Consider the following 15,131-nt stretch of genomic DNA (forward strand, 5'->3'; position numbering starts at 1 on the left):
CGGCGGCCGGGCCGAGCCGGGAGCGCTCGTACCGGGCCGTGCCCGGGGCTCTGCTCGGACAGAGGCGCTGTCCCCGCGTTCCAGTGTCAGTACTGGCTCTGTCCCAGGGTCGGTACCGGGTCTGTCCCCGCGTTCCAGTGTCGGTACCGGCGCTGTCCCAGGGCGGTACCGGGTCTGTCCCCGCGTTCCAGTGTCGGTACCGGCGCTGTCCCAGGGTCGGTACCGGGTCTGTCCCCCGTTCCAGTGTCGGTACCGGCGCTGTCCCAGGTCGGTACCGGCGCTGTCCCAGGGTCGGTACCGGGTCTGTCCCCGCGTTCCAGTGTCGGTACCGGCACTGTCCCAGTGTCGGTACCGGCGCTGTCCCAGGTCGGTACCGGGTCTGTCCCCGCGTTCCAGTGTCGGTACCGGCACTGTCCCAGGGTCGGTACCGGCACTGTCCCAGTGTCGGTACCGGCGCTGTCCCAGGGTCGGTACCGGGTCTATCCGCAGCTCCCGCGCCGGGTCCGCTCGGGGGCGGGGCCAGCCATGTGTGGGCGGGGCATCACCAGGCCCCGCCCCTGCGTTGGCGCGCGGGGCAGGCCGGGACCGGCGCGCGCCGCTCCGCGCTCCCAGGGTGCCCCGCGGCGGCTGAATGGGGCAGAGCCAAGATGGCGGCGAGCGCGGCCCCGGCGGGCGGCGGGTCCCTGTTCGAGTGCCCGAGCTGGTGAGCGGCCGCGCGGGGCCCGGGGCGGGAGGGGCGCGGGGCTGCGCTCCCCGGGCCCGCACCGCGCTGCCCGGCCCGGCCCGGCGGGCTCCGGGCGCGGCCCTCGGGGCCGCCAGCGACAGCGCCGCGGGGGGCGCGGGGCCTCCCTGGGGTGCCGAGGCTTTTCCTCAGAGCTCAGGCAGAATCCGGGCTGTGGGAGGAATGAAATATCCTGCTCGGGGCGTGTGTGCGGTACGGGAAATCTGACAGCTTGAAATAGACCGGGGTTTTTGTTAGCTTGAGTTCAGGAGTCGGGCTGGGTGCTGCAGAAACGGCATCGCGACCGTCCCTGGGCTGGGTTAGAGGTGGAAGGGAGCCCTGGAAATGCCCTGGATCTCCTGCGGGAGCACAGCCTGGCAGCGGGGTGCCCTTGTTGGTTTGTTCTGTGCTTGGATCATCGCTGAAGAGATCCGGCCTCTCCTGCCTTCTTTGGGTGCTGGAGCGGTGGGATAGGTACAGGAGCACTGGGATAGGATGGGATGGGATGGGATGGGTATAGGAACACTAGGAAGGGTACCAGGATGGGTATAGGAACACTAGGAAGGGTACCAGGATGGGTATAGGAACACTAGGATGGGTACCAGGATGGGTATAGGAACACTAGGAAGGGTACCAGGATGGGTATAGGAACACTAGGATGGGTACCAGGATGGGTATAGGAACACTAGGATGGGTACCAGGATGGGTATAGGAACACTAGGATGGGTACCAGGATGGGTATAGGAACACTAGGATGGGTACCAGGATGGGTATAGGAACACTAGGATGGGTACCAGGATGGGTATAGGAACACTAGGAAGGGTACCAGGATGGGTATAGGAACACTAGGATGGGTACCAGGATGGGTATAGGAACACTAGGAAGGGTACCAGGATGGGTACAGCAGCGCTGAGATGGGTACAGGAGCCCTAGGATGGGTACAGAAACACTGGAACACTAGGAGGGGTACCAGGATGGGTACCAGAGCACTGGGATAGGTACAGGAGCACTGGCATGGGATGGGTACAGCAGCACTGGGAAGGGTACAGGAGCACTAGAATGGGTACAAGAGCACTGGGATGGGCACTGTGGTATTTTAAATCACACAAGCAGCCCACAGCACCCGAGAGCTGGAGCTGTGTGGCCCAGCCCTGCCTGTCCCTGCAGAGCCCAGGCTGTCCCTGCTCACCCAGCTGTGCTGTAGCTCTCAGAGCTTTGTGGCAGTGCTCATGTGTTTCATTTAGAGCTGGTTTTTAGGTGCCTGCATTAGTTGGTAAAGCCATTCCACCTTCTCATGGAGGAGAATTCCTCATATATTGTAGGGTCTTATTTGTGCTGAACATACACAGTAATAAACATAATAAACAATAAACATCTCCATGAGACAGGGTGGTGTTCCATGGGATGATGACACAATGAACCAGATAAAGCCAAAGATTGTTCTGGATATTCAGCTTGAAATTTGAAATATAATTTTTTTTTCCCCTAATGTTTTTATACTACAGTGATGACAATATCCATTATATTCCATGGTAAATTGGAATAACTTGTACCTTTGAAAGCTGTCGATGGAGGAGCTGGGGAAGCACAGCTTGTAAAATGCTCAGTCTCGGTGCCTTCCATGCTATTGCAGATGAGTTCCTAAAGGAATCCCATCTGGAGGAGAGAATGTAACACCTGGAACTGTGAGGGCTCTTCAGGTGCCTGGTTTGTGTCTGTGGCAGGGTCTGACAGAGTTTCCCTGTGTCCCTGCCCTGGTTTGGTTCTGAAGCACAGTCTGTTGTGCTGGGTGAGAAATGAGGTGGGATCTGGGAGATGATCCAGACCCAGGGGTCAGGGGGGCATGTTTGGGTGCCTGGTTCTGTTCTCTTCTCACATTTTAAAGATTTTTTGTCATTCACTTCTTGCAACCTGAATGTCCTTTTACAGTCATATTCCAAAATGGTTCTTGGGTACAGCAAAGTTCCTGTCTGGGCTCTTTCCTTGTACATTGTAAGGAAACTTTTTATTTTCTCTTGGACTCTGTTGTGTGTTTGCACATTGTAATGCTTTTAGGGACCATTTTTGTGTATTTATAGCTGTGAAGTAAAATTTGATTTTGTCCAATTGGCACATGCAGACCTGGCAGCTAACACCAGTGAAAGCTTTGTGGTTTTCTTTAATGCTGCTTTTGAAACCCAAAAGAGGAAAAATAAAGAAGTGAGCCAGCAGGAAGGCAGCCTGGAGAGCTCCCAGCCACAGTGTTTGTGTTCTGAGCACTGAACCCAAAATGGGAAGTGCTGGGTGATGCTGGTGGTGATAACCATGCTGGAGTGAGGAGCTCTGCCAGGTGCATTCATTTATTTATTTCTGGTTATTTTTCTGTAGATATATTTCATGCTAAAGCTCTGGATGCCTTCTGCTGACATCTGCTGGTCTTGCAGCTCATGGCTTTAAAGTATTTGTTCCTTTCAGAGCCAAGCAAAGAGTGCTCAGGTGTGATGTGGAACAAAGAGTGCTCAGGTGTGATGTGGAACAAAGAGGGCTCAGGTGTGATGTGGAACAAAGAGTGCTCAGGTGTGATGTGGAACAAAGAGGGCTCAGGTGTGATGTGGAACCAAAGAGTGCTCAGGTGTGATGTGGAACCAGTCTGAGCTTTCCCAGGTGGGATTCTCCAGGCTGGAGCTGCTTTGCAGGAGCAAGATTGGAGAAATACTGGTGTTATTCAAAGTTCTGATTTAAGAGGATGTACAAATACCCTGCAGGAAGCCTGGTCTGACACAAGCACCAGAAATTCTCCTGTGCAGGCAGCATTGCAGGGCTGCATTCCAAGAGTTCTGGGTGACCAAGAGCATGGAGTTGTAGAGTTTTCACAGTCAGAGCAGATTCTTCTGTAGTGAATTATCTTCAGTCTCCTCAACCTCTAAATCAAAAAATCAAAAATCACAGTCTTTACCTTTAAAATCAAAATCACAGTTTTTACCTGTCTATTTATGTTCCTGCTTCTAAGGAAAGCTGGCTGAGACCTGTGAGCACCAATCACATGAGAAATGCATCTTAGATATAATCCAAAGGAGTAGCATTTTTTCCTTCCCCATGCTTTTGATGTTTGCCTCTATCATTTTACTTCTTCCATAATTTGGCTAGTACCTGAATACCCCATTTCCAGAAAAGACTTCTGCTCTGAAATTCCCAGTTTTGATTTAATTGTGGCTCTGATTTAGTTTTTGTGCTGTTATAGGTTATTTCTTCATAATCCATACACTATTTATTCTCTCTTTCCTTGTGTTTCCAGCAGGTAAGCTTAAAACAGATTAAAACTTTGGCACCTTGCAGGTGCCAGAACATGTTTGTGCATGTGCTGGAACTCCTGTGTGCATTAGCCAACATTTGGGCTGTGCATTTCCAGTTGGCATAAAGAGGGTGCCAGTACTTCCTGTAGTTAAAATTTACCCATTCCATGAGATCAGAAAATGGCTTTAGATAACAATTAGATATCTTAGTTTGATTAAGAGCTTTGCAAACCCTCTGAGCTGGCTTTAGGTGGTAAAAGTGATTTCTCTGAGGTACAGATGTTATCTGGTGTGTGGTTTTGAAGGGATCAGATGTTTAGTGGGTACTGCCTGCCTGTCCTTTTGTCCTGGTGTCACTTGTGTTTGGAATTGTGACTCTCTTTGGAATTTGGAGTTCTTTACTCTCTTTGACACCTCAGTAGTGGGGATGTCAGATTTGTCCTGGAATGGACATACATTAGAAATAGTTTATTTGAAGACAGAAACTGTTTCTCTTTAGTTTCTTTGCCCAAGAACTGCTGTTCCTGGTGATGCTTTTACACAGATTTCTCTGCTCCAGAGTTCTGCAAATTCCACCCTGTCCTTGAAGTTGGACGTGAAGGTGTGTACATGAGTCACAGAGGCCAAGATTTTTAGGAAGTGGCTAAATTTAGGTTCTGAGTCACATTTAACCCAAATAATTGACCTAATTCTAAACTAACACAATAGAATTATGGCTGTGCTGTCTGTGTCCTTAATAGCAACAATTCCAAATTTCTTGTGGTGATTTACATCAGTCAGACTGCTGAGTTTCAGCTGGATTTGGACATTATAACTCTGCTGGCATGTCAGCATTGAATCTGCTCTGTGGAAGAGTTCCTGATTTGTAAAACCTCAGTTCTCTTACTTGGCACATTCCAAAGTGTAAATGGCCTTGTCCTTCTTTTCCAAAATGCTTTATCTTTGTACAGAGACATGGCCTGGCCTGTGGAGCATGAGGTGGACAAAGCAAAGAAACACAATTTTCTGTTTCTAGTAGAGAAGAAAGATTTCTTTGCTTGTAGATATTTAAATCTTTTAAAAACCTGTGCTGGTTTTGTTCAGTGCTATCCCTTGTAAATATTTAACTGCTGATCATTGTAAGACAGTTGATGTCTCCTGTACAAATCCATATGTGGGGAAATCCCAAGCTGGGAATGCTCCTGTTCTCCTTGCCAGTCAGCCTGTTAATTCTCTGTTAATTCTCTGTTAATTCTCCTGAATCCTGGAACTCTCTCCCAGGAATTTCAGGATTCAGGAGGCAGGCAGAGCATCCTGGGTCTCAATAAAACTCATTCACCTATTGCCCACCACATTCAGTGCATCTGCAGTTATCAAAAATCAGTTCTTTTCAGGTCACTTGCAGGATGCTGCCCAGGGGAGGCACTGGGGACTGATGCACCATCTGCAAGGTACAGAAGAAATTGCTTTTTTCTCATTTTCAAGCACAAGCTCTTGTGCTGGAGCCAAGCTGTGATAGGAGAGCACTGACCTTGGGCAGTGCTGAGGGCTCTCTGTGTTCTGTATTCAGGACAATCTGCTGACCTCAAGTAATTCTTCACCCTCCAGAACAGTGCAGGAAAATTAGTTTAGTGGATATTTTAGCACATAGTGGAATTAGTTTAGTGGAAAAAGACTTTTTAAAATTGGACATAAAATGGGGAAAAACTGGTTTGCTGTAACAACATAAGTCCAGCTTTCTAACAAACTTTCCTCGGGGAGATTTGTGCAAGAGATTTCCTTTCATGTTTTACTCCTTGATGGAGCAGAACATGTGAAAGGTGACTGATACTTCCAAATCCAGGCATTACTTCTGATCTTTGGTGGCTTTGGAACCAATTAGTTTTAATATAAAACTGAGCAATCTTTCTACTTTTTTTCATTAAATGATTTTTCAGGTATCTGACTTGGGCAGCCTGAACTGTGCCATTGACTTAAAATGTTCTAAAGGAGTTTTCTATCAGAAATTACTTCTGTGAATTTGTTTTCATGGTGTCATAATCAGTATTTACAACCTTCCTGTGTTTGCAGGAATAGGTAGATGAGGGAAATACTGCCTACAAAGGATTCTCTGCAGTCCAAAGAAGCCAGAGAATAGGTAGATTTTTCTAGCACTTTAATTCACAGCTGAAGGCGCTGCCTTGTGATACTGAGTTTGGTTTATCTGTTGAAAATAAGGTTGAAGGTAGAGGCAGAATAAAAATAAAAACAAGAATGAAACTGAAAATAGAGGGAGTAATGAAAAAGCAGAGCAAAACATGAGCATCAGACAGGATCCAGCTGTGCTGGAGCTCCTGGGGATTCTCTATGACCTGACAGGTACAGGGAGGAGGTGCTAAAATGTGTTAGGACAGGCTGAGTATCCAGGAACAGATCACTGAAAAGAAAAGCAGAGGCCAGACTGGGTAAGAAGGAGCTTGTAGAGTAAATTTGTTGAAAGGTTTATCTGTTTGGAAAGAAAAAAAAAATGGGGAAGTGGCTGATGTTTGATCAGAGTAAGGCTGGTGTGTGAAAATGACCAAAAGTTGGGTTGCAGAGTAAGCAGAACTTGGCAATTTCAGAGGAATGGGAGAAGAGAAGTTTTCCAGTGCTCAGAGGCAGAAAGAGGGAACACTGAGAAGTGGACAGGAATCCATGGAAGGAACCTGTGTTCCAGTGAGAGCTGAGCACTGGGATGTGCAGGGAGCACAGGAGCAGCTCAGGGGAGCCTGGCTGGAAGTTTCTTGAGCAGCACCTCAGAGGAGGAGCTTCCCTGGCTGTGCTGAGGGACTCCAGCTCATCACACAGGCTGTGTCCCACCTTTGGAGCATTTCTGCTCACTGCTCTGTCCCCCACATCACCAAAATCCCATTGCACTGCTCAAGTCACCACTTGTGCTGGAGTTCAGCATCCTCTGCTTTTGCTGCTGCTGTTTGTTCATCCAAAACAATAGGAGTCAGAATTAACCATATCCTTGTTAGGGTGGTAAATCCACAGTGTTTGAGAAGGGCCTGACAAGAAAACTTGTGAAAGTCCCAAGTGGTCAGTTCAGAATGGGCCAGAGAGATGTGGGCAGGCTGGTGTGATGGATGGGAAACAAGAAAGGAAAATGCCTGGCAAAGAAATGAAGTAGAAATAACAGGAGATTGTGTTCTTACATGGAATTATTGAGGGGAGCTGACCTTGCAACACAGAAAAACCAATAAATGTAAGGCACACCCCAGAAATGTGAACATCTGCATTTAACCCCTTCAGACAACTTCAGCTACCAGTGACCTTTCTTTCTTCTCCAGCCACGCTGAGAACATCTCTGCCATTGTCACTGTTCCCTGAGGAATGGGAACATGATCTCTGCACAGAACCAGATCCAGGTCACTGCTGCTGCCTGCAAAGCTGCTCCAGCAGCAGAGATGTTACCTGTGAGGAACTCCTAGAGATGCAGATCCTGAGATATGTGAGCAGAAAAGATCCTTTGGTGCCAAGAGCTGAGGGATCCTGTGTGCTGCTGTGGCACAGCAGCAGCCTGGCTTGGGGCACTGTAGGTGCCCAGTTTGTTCCTGCTGGCCCATGGGTTCAGCCCTTGCTGTGCTCTGCTGAGGGGTAGAGATGTGCTGTTTTGAGGGTGACATGGGATAACAGAGCTCCTTAACCTGCCCCCATCTCTGGTTGTTGGTCTCACACCATGTGCTCTCAGGATTTGCTCTGTTTATTGTGAAAATCAAATTATTTTTACCAGGAGAGGTAAAGCTTGAGATGTTTCATGTCCTGTTACCTTCACTCTTACCATAAAATATTCTTGGTTTATGTGTTGTCAGAAGGAATGTGCAATAAGGAAAAGAAAATTATGGGATTTTCGTCTTTTCCCCAAAATAATTCTGCTTACGTTTGTGTAGGTTTGGTCTGTAACTCAAGCAGCTCTAATGCTAATAAAATTTTTATTAAATGTTTTGATACTATATTTTTCCTTTATTTTCCAGGGCAGGGAAACCACCACCTGGCTTACATCTGGATGTAGTCAAAGGAGACAAACTCATTGAGGTATGGAATTAGGGTTTGATGGATTTGGTGTATCAGCAGCAGAACATTCCCCATCATTTTCCACACTTATTCATAAGTATTTCCTTTCCCTCATGTATTCATTATCTTCAAATCAGTATTTTTTTTTTCTCTGAAACAATAATGAAGTGATTTTCCCTTGCCTGTGCAAGGCAGCCTCATGCCATGCAGGGCTCCCATCAGTTAAACCTCTTCCCCTTGTACTGCTTGTTTGACAAACCTGTCTGCTCAGTTTATTTTTTAGTTTGCATTACAGTCAGATTAACCAGGCATTCTCTATTTTGCAAGAGTTCTGCTCTGTCCTACAGCATGAAATACAGTTTGATTTGATTTTTCCTCCCACATTCAGGATCTGTGAGCAGTGTTGTGATCAGCACAGATACAGCAAGTTATTTTTATTACAGCACCTCATTCTCTGTTTCATATTTTGTCTTACATCACACTGAAAGTAATAAATAAAGAAAAGTCTCTTTCCCATTGTTGACAGAGAGAAACCCAAACCAGTGAATGTATTTCAGTGTGGAGAGACTCCTAACTTGAAGCTGACTGGAACAGAAATATTTCTGGGTGTAGTGGTTTGATACAAATACCAGGCACCCACAAAAGTCATTCACTTATCCTGCTACAGTTGGACAGAGGAGAGGGGGAAAATTAAAGAGGGGCTCATTAGTTGAGATAAGGATTGGGAGAAAAAAAAACATTCTGAGGGCAAAGAGATTCAAATTTAAAGGTATAAAGTAAATGTATTGTTCACAGAGTAAGAGGAGGCTAACAAGAAATAAAATAAGCCTTTAAAACACCTTTTTTTCCCTCCAGCTGTGGGGGTTTTGGTCAGTTCATCACTTGAGATCTCTTTGCTCAGGGAGAGAATTCTTTTCTCTGCTGTGCCATGGGGTCCCTCCCAGGGGCAAAAACTCTTCCCAGAACTGCTGTGGTGAGGGTCACTCATCCATGGGGTGCAGTTTAAGGCTGGGCTGCTCTAGTTTGGAAGCAAAGGCCCTTTCTCCATTTGGGTCTCCAGTGGATCACAGCTGTCTCTGGCATCCACCTGCTCCAGTGTGAGCCCTTTTCCCACAGGCTGTGGGTGAATTTCTGCCTCCTCCATGGATCCCCACAGGCTGTGGGTGGATCTCTGCCTCCCCCATGGATTCACGGATTTCAGGGACTGTTTCACCCTGGTCTCACCACAGCCTGCAGAGGAATCTCAGCTCTGGCACCTGGAGCAGCTCCTCCCTGTCCCTCTCCCCTGCCCTTGGTGCCACCATGGTGTTTTCCCTCACTTGTTTTCCTCAGCTCCTCCTCTGTCTAAAAGGAAGAACTGCTGCTGGTAGGTACCATTGCCACTAATTTAAATATTATTGCAAGATCCTCTAGCACCGAGCCAACAGCACTTGGATGTGATCCTGTGTTTATTTCCCTGCTCAATACAGGTGGCAGAGAGTTTTTCACTTTTATCTTTCCTGGTAGGCAGCAGTAACCAAGGGGGAGCATTGTTAAATCCTGGGGGTTGTTGAGCACTTGATACTAACCGAGCCATCAGTGTCCCTGTGATTGCTGGGTCTGCAAAGTGCTACAGCAAAACAAGCCATGCAGTGTTTAAGCTCAGTGTGTGAAGAAAGACACTGGGTTATAGCTCAGAGGCACAGAACATTTTAGAAATGTTGTCTTGAATTAAAGGCAATAAAATTCTCTTATTTGTTGCAGTAACTTCCATGAATTTGTGTCTTTGCAAAATCTCTTGGAAGCATTCCCCAGGCAGGGCAGTATTGTTTGCAAATGAAAACTTACAGGATGCTTTTGGTTTCAGTTGTTGGCAAGAATGAGAAAGGGTTTGATCAGTTTTTATGGTAACTGAAATTGTGAGGTAACTGCTTGCAGAGCTGATCAGTGTTTGTGGAGCACACTTGAGTTTATTTTAGCAGTGCCAGACTAAACTGAAATATTGATGAGCTGTTGATGCTTTGTCTTGAATTTGCTCTATTTATTCACCTTCTTGAATTTTTTTCAGGAAGTTCCAAAAGATTCTAGGAGTCTAATATGCTTCTCTGTTTGATATTCTACCTCAGAAACTCATCATTGATGAGAAGAAATACTATCTCTTTGGGAGAAATCCTGATCTGTGTGACTTTACCATTGACCACCAGTCTTGCTCTCGAGTCCATGCTGCCTTGGTCTATCACAAACATCTCAAGAGGGTTTTCCTCATAGATCTGAACAGCAGTAAGTAGTGTGGCATTTAACCAGACAGAAGAGCTGTACTTCAGTGCTTAAACATTCTGAATCTCAGACATTTTTTCCCTTTCCATTGTTGTCTGCACTGTGGGCAAATGGATATTATTTGAATTTGCATCATAGGGAAAGACAAGGGTTAGGGCAAAGAAGTGTTTGCTGCAGTCAGCCTACAGCTGCCTCACTGAGTGTTTCAAACGTTTCTGACTTGTAAGAGGCCAAAGGAGATGAGGAAAGTGTCTTGACCTTCCCATCACAATTTTAGTGAAGCCTTGTCTTCTCAGGGTGATTTCCCAAGGTCTAAAACCTGTCAGGTGTTTTTTTACGCTGTCCAGACAGTACATTGGGACCTGCAGGAATACAGAAAGTAAAAGGTGTTTGTAGTTTATTTCCAGTGATTTTTGAGGACTTCTGGTGTGTGTTATCTCAGTTTGTGACATGGTGGATCTACACAGCTGATGCTTTCAGCAGTACCTCAGTGCCTTGTACCTTGGAACAAATGTTACCATATCTGAGATTCTCAGACTTGAACTGGAACAGCTCAAGCTCAGCAGCCTATTTTGCATTTTGCTGTCCCCAGCACATGGCACGTTCTTGGGCCACATCCGTTTGGAAGCTCACAAGCCCCAGCAGATCCCCATCGACTCCACGGTTTCCTTCGGCGCCTCCACGCGCGCCTACACCCTGAGAGAGAAGCCCCAGACTCTGCCCTCAGCAGTGAAGGGGGATGAGAAGATGGGGGGTGAGGATGAGGAGCTCAAGGGTTTGCTGGGGCTGCCAGAGGAGGAGACAGAACTGGATGTGAGTATTTGTCACCGTGGTATATTCTGAAAAATCCCATAAATGGGATTTCTTCTCCTGGGAAGCTTCAGCTTCTCCCTGTTTTGCTGCTTTGGAATGTGATTTGGAGATTGGTCATTAAATTAAAACAATTCACATGTTGGATAAACAATCATGGTCCAGCTGTGTTGAGGCTCTGAGAAGTCATGAGCTTTTATTATTCATTCTTATCAAGCCTTCTGATGTAATCTTTTTCTTTAGTATAGTTTCAGTATAGCATAATATAATGTAATATAATGTAATATAGTGTGATATGATATGATGTGACATATGATATATAATATAATATAATATAATATAATATAATATAATATAATATAATATAATATAATGCAATGCAATTGCAATATAATACAATACAATATAATATAATGCAATGCAATACAATACAATATAATACAATACAATGCAATATAATACAATATAATACAATATATATTCTCATCTCTCACCTCGTCCTGGGGACCCTCACAAACACCACAAGTATGATGGCACACTGCCTTGGTGGCATTTCCAGCAAGGACAGCATTCCCTGCTTGTTTGCTTAGCCATGGAATCATTTAGGTTGGAAAAGACCTTTAAGATCATCAGGTCCATAAATCTAACGCTGAAGTTGAAACTAAACAATGTCCTGTGGTCTTCTGGTGTGCACAGTCATGGGATTAAGTCAGACTTCATTTATTTCTATATTTGCTGCAGAATCTGACAGAGTTTAACACAGCCCACAACAAAAGGATCTCCACACTGACCATTGAGGAGGGGAACCTGGACATCCAGAGGCCAAAGCGAAAGCGGAAGAACTCCAGAGTGACATTCAGTGATGATGATGAGATCATCAATCCAGGTAAGGAGCTGGCTGTCCTCAGGTTTGAGGTGAAGTCCCTAAGGTCCTATGAGAGGTCTTTTACCTAATTGAGGAGGGAAACTTCAGGGCTTTTTTTTTTTAAGGAGACAAAAAATAATTTGGTCACTCCATCAACAGGGGGCACATTCCTACATTACCCCACAGAGGTTGTTTTTCCCATATACACACTGAAGATATCACAGGTTGTGCTCACTGAAGGCATCATCTCTGGTTGTGCTCACAGGTTGTGCTCACAGTCATCCCTGTTTTTCTTTGCAGAGGACGTGGACCCATCTGTGGGGCGGTTCAGGAACATGGTACAGACAGCAGTGGTCCCTGTTAAGGTATGGGGTGACTCCTGATTTTCTCATTAGCACATTACTTTGATGATCTCACTTTATGATTTATGAATTGCACATTAGAAACAGTGCTCCCACGTGGGAGGTGTTTCATTGCTAGGCAGAAGTGATGTCTGTGTTTCACAGTTGTCTTTTTTAGCAAATTTGAGCATTTCCCTTTGAACCCAGCTTTGGCTTTTTTCTTTAATAGCACATGGGATCAGTGGTGATTTTTTTTTCCTCCCAAAAAGAAAACTTTCTAGAAATCTAGTGCATTAGTTCCAGGTGTCAGATAAAACTGTGGGAAATGTGGAAAATAGAAGGGAAAAATGAGAGTCTGTTTATTTTAATACCGTTTTGATGTTTCCTACATTTTTGTACTAGAACAAGCAGGTTCAGGCTTTGCTCCAAGATGAGTGTTCTAATTAATTGGAATATGCAAGGAAAAAGAAAGATCTTCAGAGCTTCAGAGCAGCTAAGCACTGTGTAACAGCAATTTCACTTGTTGCTGGTATAGACTAAATAACATCATGTGGAGAAGGATTCCATAAACCCAGACTGCAGAAGATTCCAGTGATCAGGAGCAAAATTACCCAAGTGATTTAGAAGTTGCAGTTTCTTCCTGTAGGGGAGGGAAAGTTTGTGTTATAATGCTCTCAGGCACAGGGTGGGACTTGGGGTGTCATGTGCAGGGCCAGGAGTTGGACTCAGTGAGCTTTGTGGGTCTGTTCCAACCCAGAACATTCTGTGACCCACTCAGTCTTTGTTCAGAATGAGCTCCAGACTGGCAGGAGTGGAAAGGAGGTGAAGAGGTGCTCAGACTTCATCTGAGTTACACCTGAGTGTCAGCTTTTGTCTCCCTTCTGCACTGTGCACCTCAAAGAGTTTATTGTAGTGGTTTTCAAGGGAACCCAGAGCAAACCTTGTAGGACAAAGATTGGGATGTGGTCTGTTGGCACTTTGTATGTGGCATTTTTAGAGGAAAACTATTGGAATATTACTAATATAGCTGGACAAAACATGCCTGAGCTTGTCTGGCCCTTGGTGCTGAACCAAACAGCAGCACTGTGGTGTTTCACCCCACAGACACTTTGGGCTGGCTGGGTGTGTGGTGTTTCACCCCACAGACACTTTGGGCTGGCTGGGTGTGTGGTGTTTCACCCCACAGACACTTTGGGCTGGCTGGGTGCTGCAGCTGGGCACATGGAGACAAGTCCAGGCCTGCAGGAGCTCTGGTGGTGCTGGGATGGAGCTTCCCCCCATAACAGGGGCTGCTCCTCAGGTTTCCCTCTGGCAGAGAAGCTTTAAGGCGCTGGTGAAGGAAAGGAGTCAGTTCTGATGGACGGTTTGGATGCAGAGCTTTATTCTGGCCCACAGGCCTCTGAATGCAGCACCAGCTCCAGCAGAACTCCCTGAGCCCGTGGTTGCTGCTCCTTTGAACCCGGGGAGAGGGGCAGGGAAGGGGCAGGGAGCCACCAAGCAGGGACAGGAGGGGAGGGACAAAGGGACAAAGGACACCTGGATGGCCCAATGCCCCCAGGGGTAGAGGGCATCCTTTGAATCTGCCAATCACTCAATGCCTTCTGGAATGCCAGACTGACAGACAGTGCTGGGAGGGGAAAGGAGAGGGGACTGACACACCTGGAAGGGAATCATCAGGGGAGGGACCCGAGGTTCTGGGGTAAACCCTGAAATCACAGCACAACAGAAAACAGTCTTGGCCCCCAGTTCAGGCAGGTTGAGGGTTCCATGCACTGTGGGTGACTCTCCAACTGCTCTGCCTGCAGAAGAAGCGCCTGGAGAACGCGGGCTCGCTGCCCACGGACGAGTCGGCGTCGCGGCGCATGCAGAGCTTCCCCTACAGCGGGGGGCTCTACGGGGGGCTGCCCCCCACCCACAGCGAGGCCGGCTCGCAGCCCCACAGCGTGCACGGCACCGCGCTCATCGGGGGGCTGCCCATGCCCTACCCCAACCTCGCCCCCGATGTGGACTTGACTCCAGTTGTGCCCTCCACAGTGAACATGAACCCAGCTCCCAACCCCGCCGTCTTCAACCCCGAAGCTGTGAATGAACCCAAGAAGAAGAAATACGCCAAGGAGGCCTGGCCGGGCAAGAAGCCGACCCCGTCCCTGCTGATCTGAGCTGGGCTGAGGGAGGGCAGGAGTCACAACTCCAGAAACTTTTCATGTGCGGTATCGTCTTTTTAAACTTTCGGTGTCCTAACAGATGTAATACCAAGATTGGAGGAGTGAAATATCCTTTAAAGATCTGTCTTCAAATGTTTTTATATGTCTGTTATAAAAAAAAAAAAATACAGCTCCCGTTTCCTTTTGAACCAAAACCCCTACAGCCTTTTCTTAGCCACACTGTCCCAGAGGTGTTTGTGCTGAGTTTGGATCCACAAGTCAAAGGGGCAGTCACACAATTTCATTGTCACTTCTGGCATGACCCTGCAGGTCCGTGTATTTCAGTGCTGGGCTCGCTGTGCTGACACTGTTCCTGCTGGACATTCTCACAGCAGGGCAGCTCTGTCAAGAGGAAATGTTTGTGGGGCCAAGCCTCGCAGAATACCATTGGAAGGAGTTGTAAAACTTGCAGAATATAGGTCAGCTTTTATTTTTTATATTTTCAAAACCCCACCAATGTGGGGCATTGTCTTTTTTATTATTATTACTATTTTTAGTTTGGCTACAGCTTGTTTTGATTTCCACATAAAACACTAGATCACCCCATGAGCTGTGAGTTGAGATGGATAAGCAGGGAAGCAGCTGGGCTCCTCAGCTTTGTTCCAGTGCTGCAGGATGGGGTCTTTGGGATGGATACAGGGTGCAAAC

At 46.8% G+C, this 15,131-nt stretch overlaps 1 protein-coding gene and 1 non-coding gene across 3 annotated transcripts; both read left to right on the forward strand.

Annotated features, from left to right (window-relative positions):
• Window positions 1-623: 623 nt before the first annotated feature.
• PPP1R8 (protein phosphatase 1 regulatory subunit 8) lies at window positions 624-14,668 on the forward strand. 2 transcript variants are annotated; one of them, XM_058819689.1, is made up of 7 exons: window positions 624-703; window positions 7,968-8,028; window positions 10,113-10,266; window positions 10,856-11,076; window positions 11,815-11,959; window positions 12,239-12,303; window positions 14,085-14,668. In XM_058819689.1, exons 1-7 carry the CDS (start codon window positions 648-650, stop codon window positions 14,436-14,438), a joined length of 1,056 nt encoding a protein of 351 aa, XP_058675672.1. In that variant the 5' UTR covers window positions 624-647; the 3' UTR covers window positions 14,439-14,668. The 2 variants fall into 2 exon arrangements, with proteins under 2 accessions (XP_058675672.1, XP_058675673.1); XM_058819690.1 differs by lacking the exon at window positions 624-703 and adding an exon at window positions 890-934.
• On the forward strand, window positions 9,559-9,694 carry LOC131568124 (small Cajal body-specific RNA 1). The gene has a single exon (XR_009275704.1). It is a non-coding gene; the product is annotated as a small Cajal body-specific RNA 1 (non-coding RNA).
• Window positions 14,669-15,131: the final 463 nt, after the last annotated feature.

The sequence above is a fragment of the Ammospiza caudacuta genome, chromosome 25, assembly GCF_027887145.1.
Source record: "Ammospiza caudacuta isolate bAmmCau1 chromosome 25, bAmmCau1.pri, whole genome shotgun sequence".
NCBI lineage: Eukaryota > Metazoa > Chordata > Aves > Passeriformes > Passerellidae > Ammospiza > Ammospiza caudacuta.

Coding starts and splice junctions, on each gene's coding strand:
- PPP1R8 (XM_058819689.1), top strand. CDS start 648: ATGGCGGCGAGCGCGGCCCCGGCGGGCGGCGGGTCCCTGTTCGAGTGC. Junction 11,077..11,814: donor AGGAGGAGACAGAACTGGAT/GTGAGTATTTGT, acceptor TATTTGCTGCAG/AATCTGACAGAGTTTAACAC. Junction 12,304..14,084: donor CAGCAGTGGTCCCTGTTAAG/GTATGGGGTGAC, acceptor CTCTGCCTGCAG/AAGAAGCGCCTGGAGAACGC.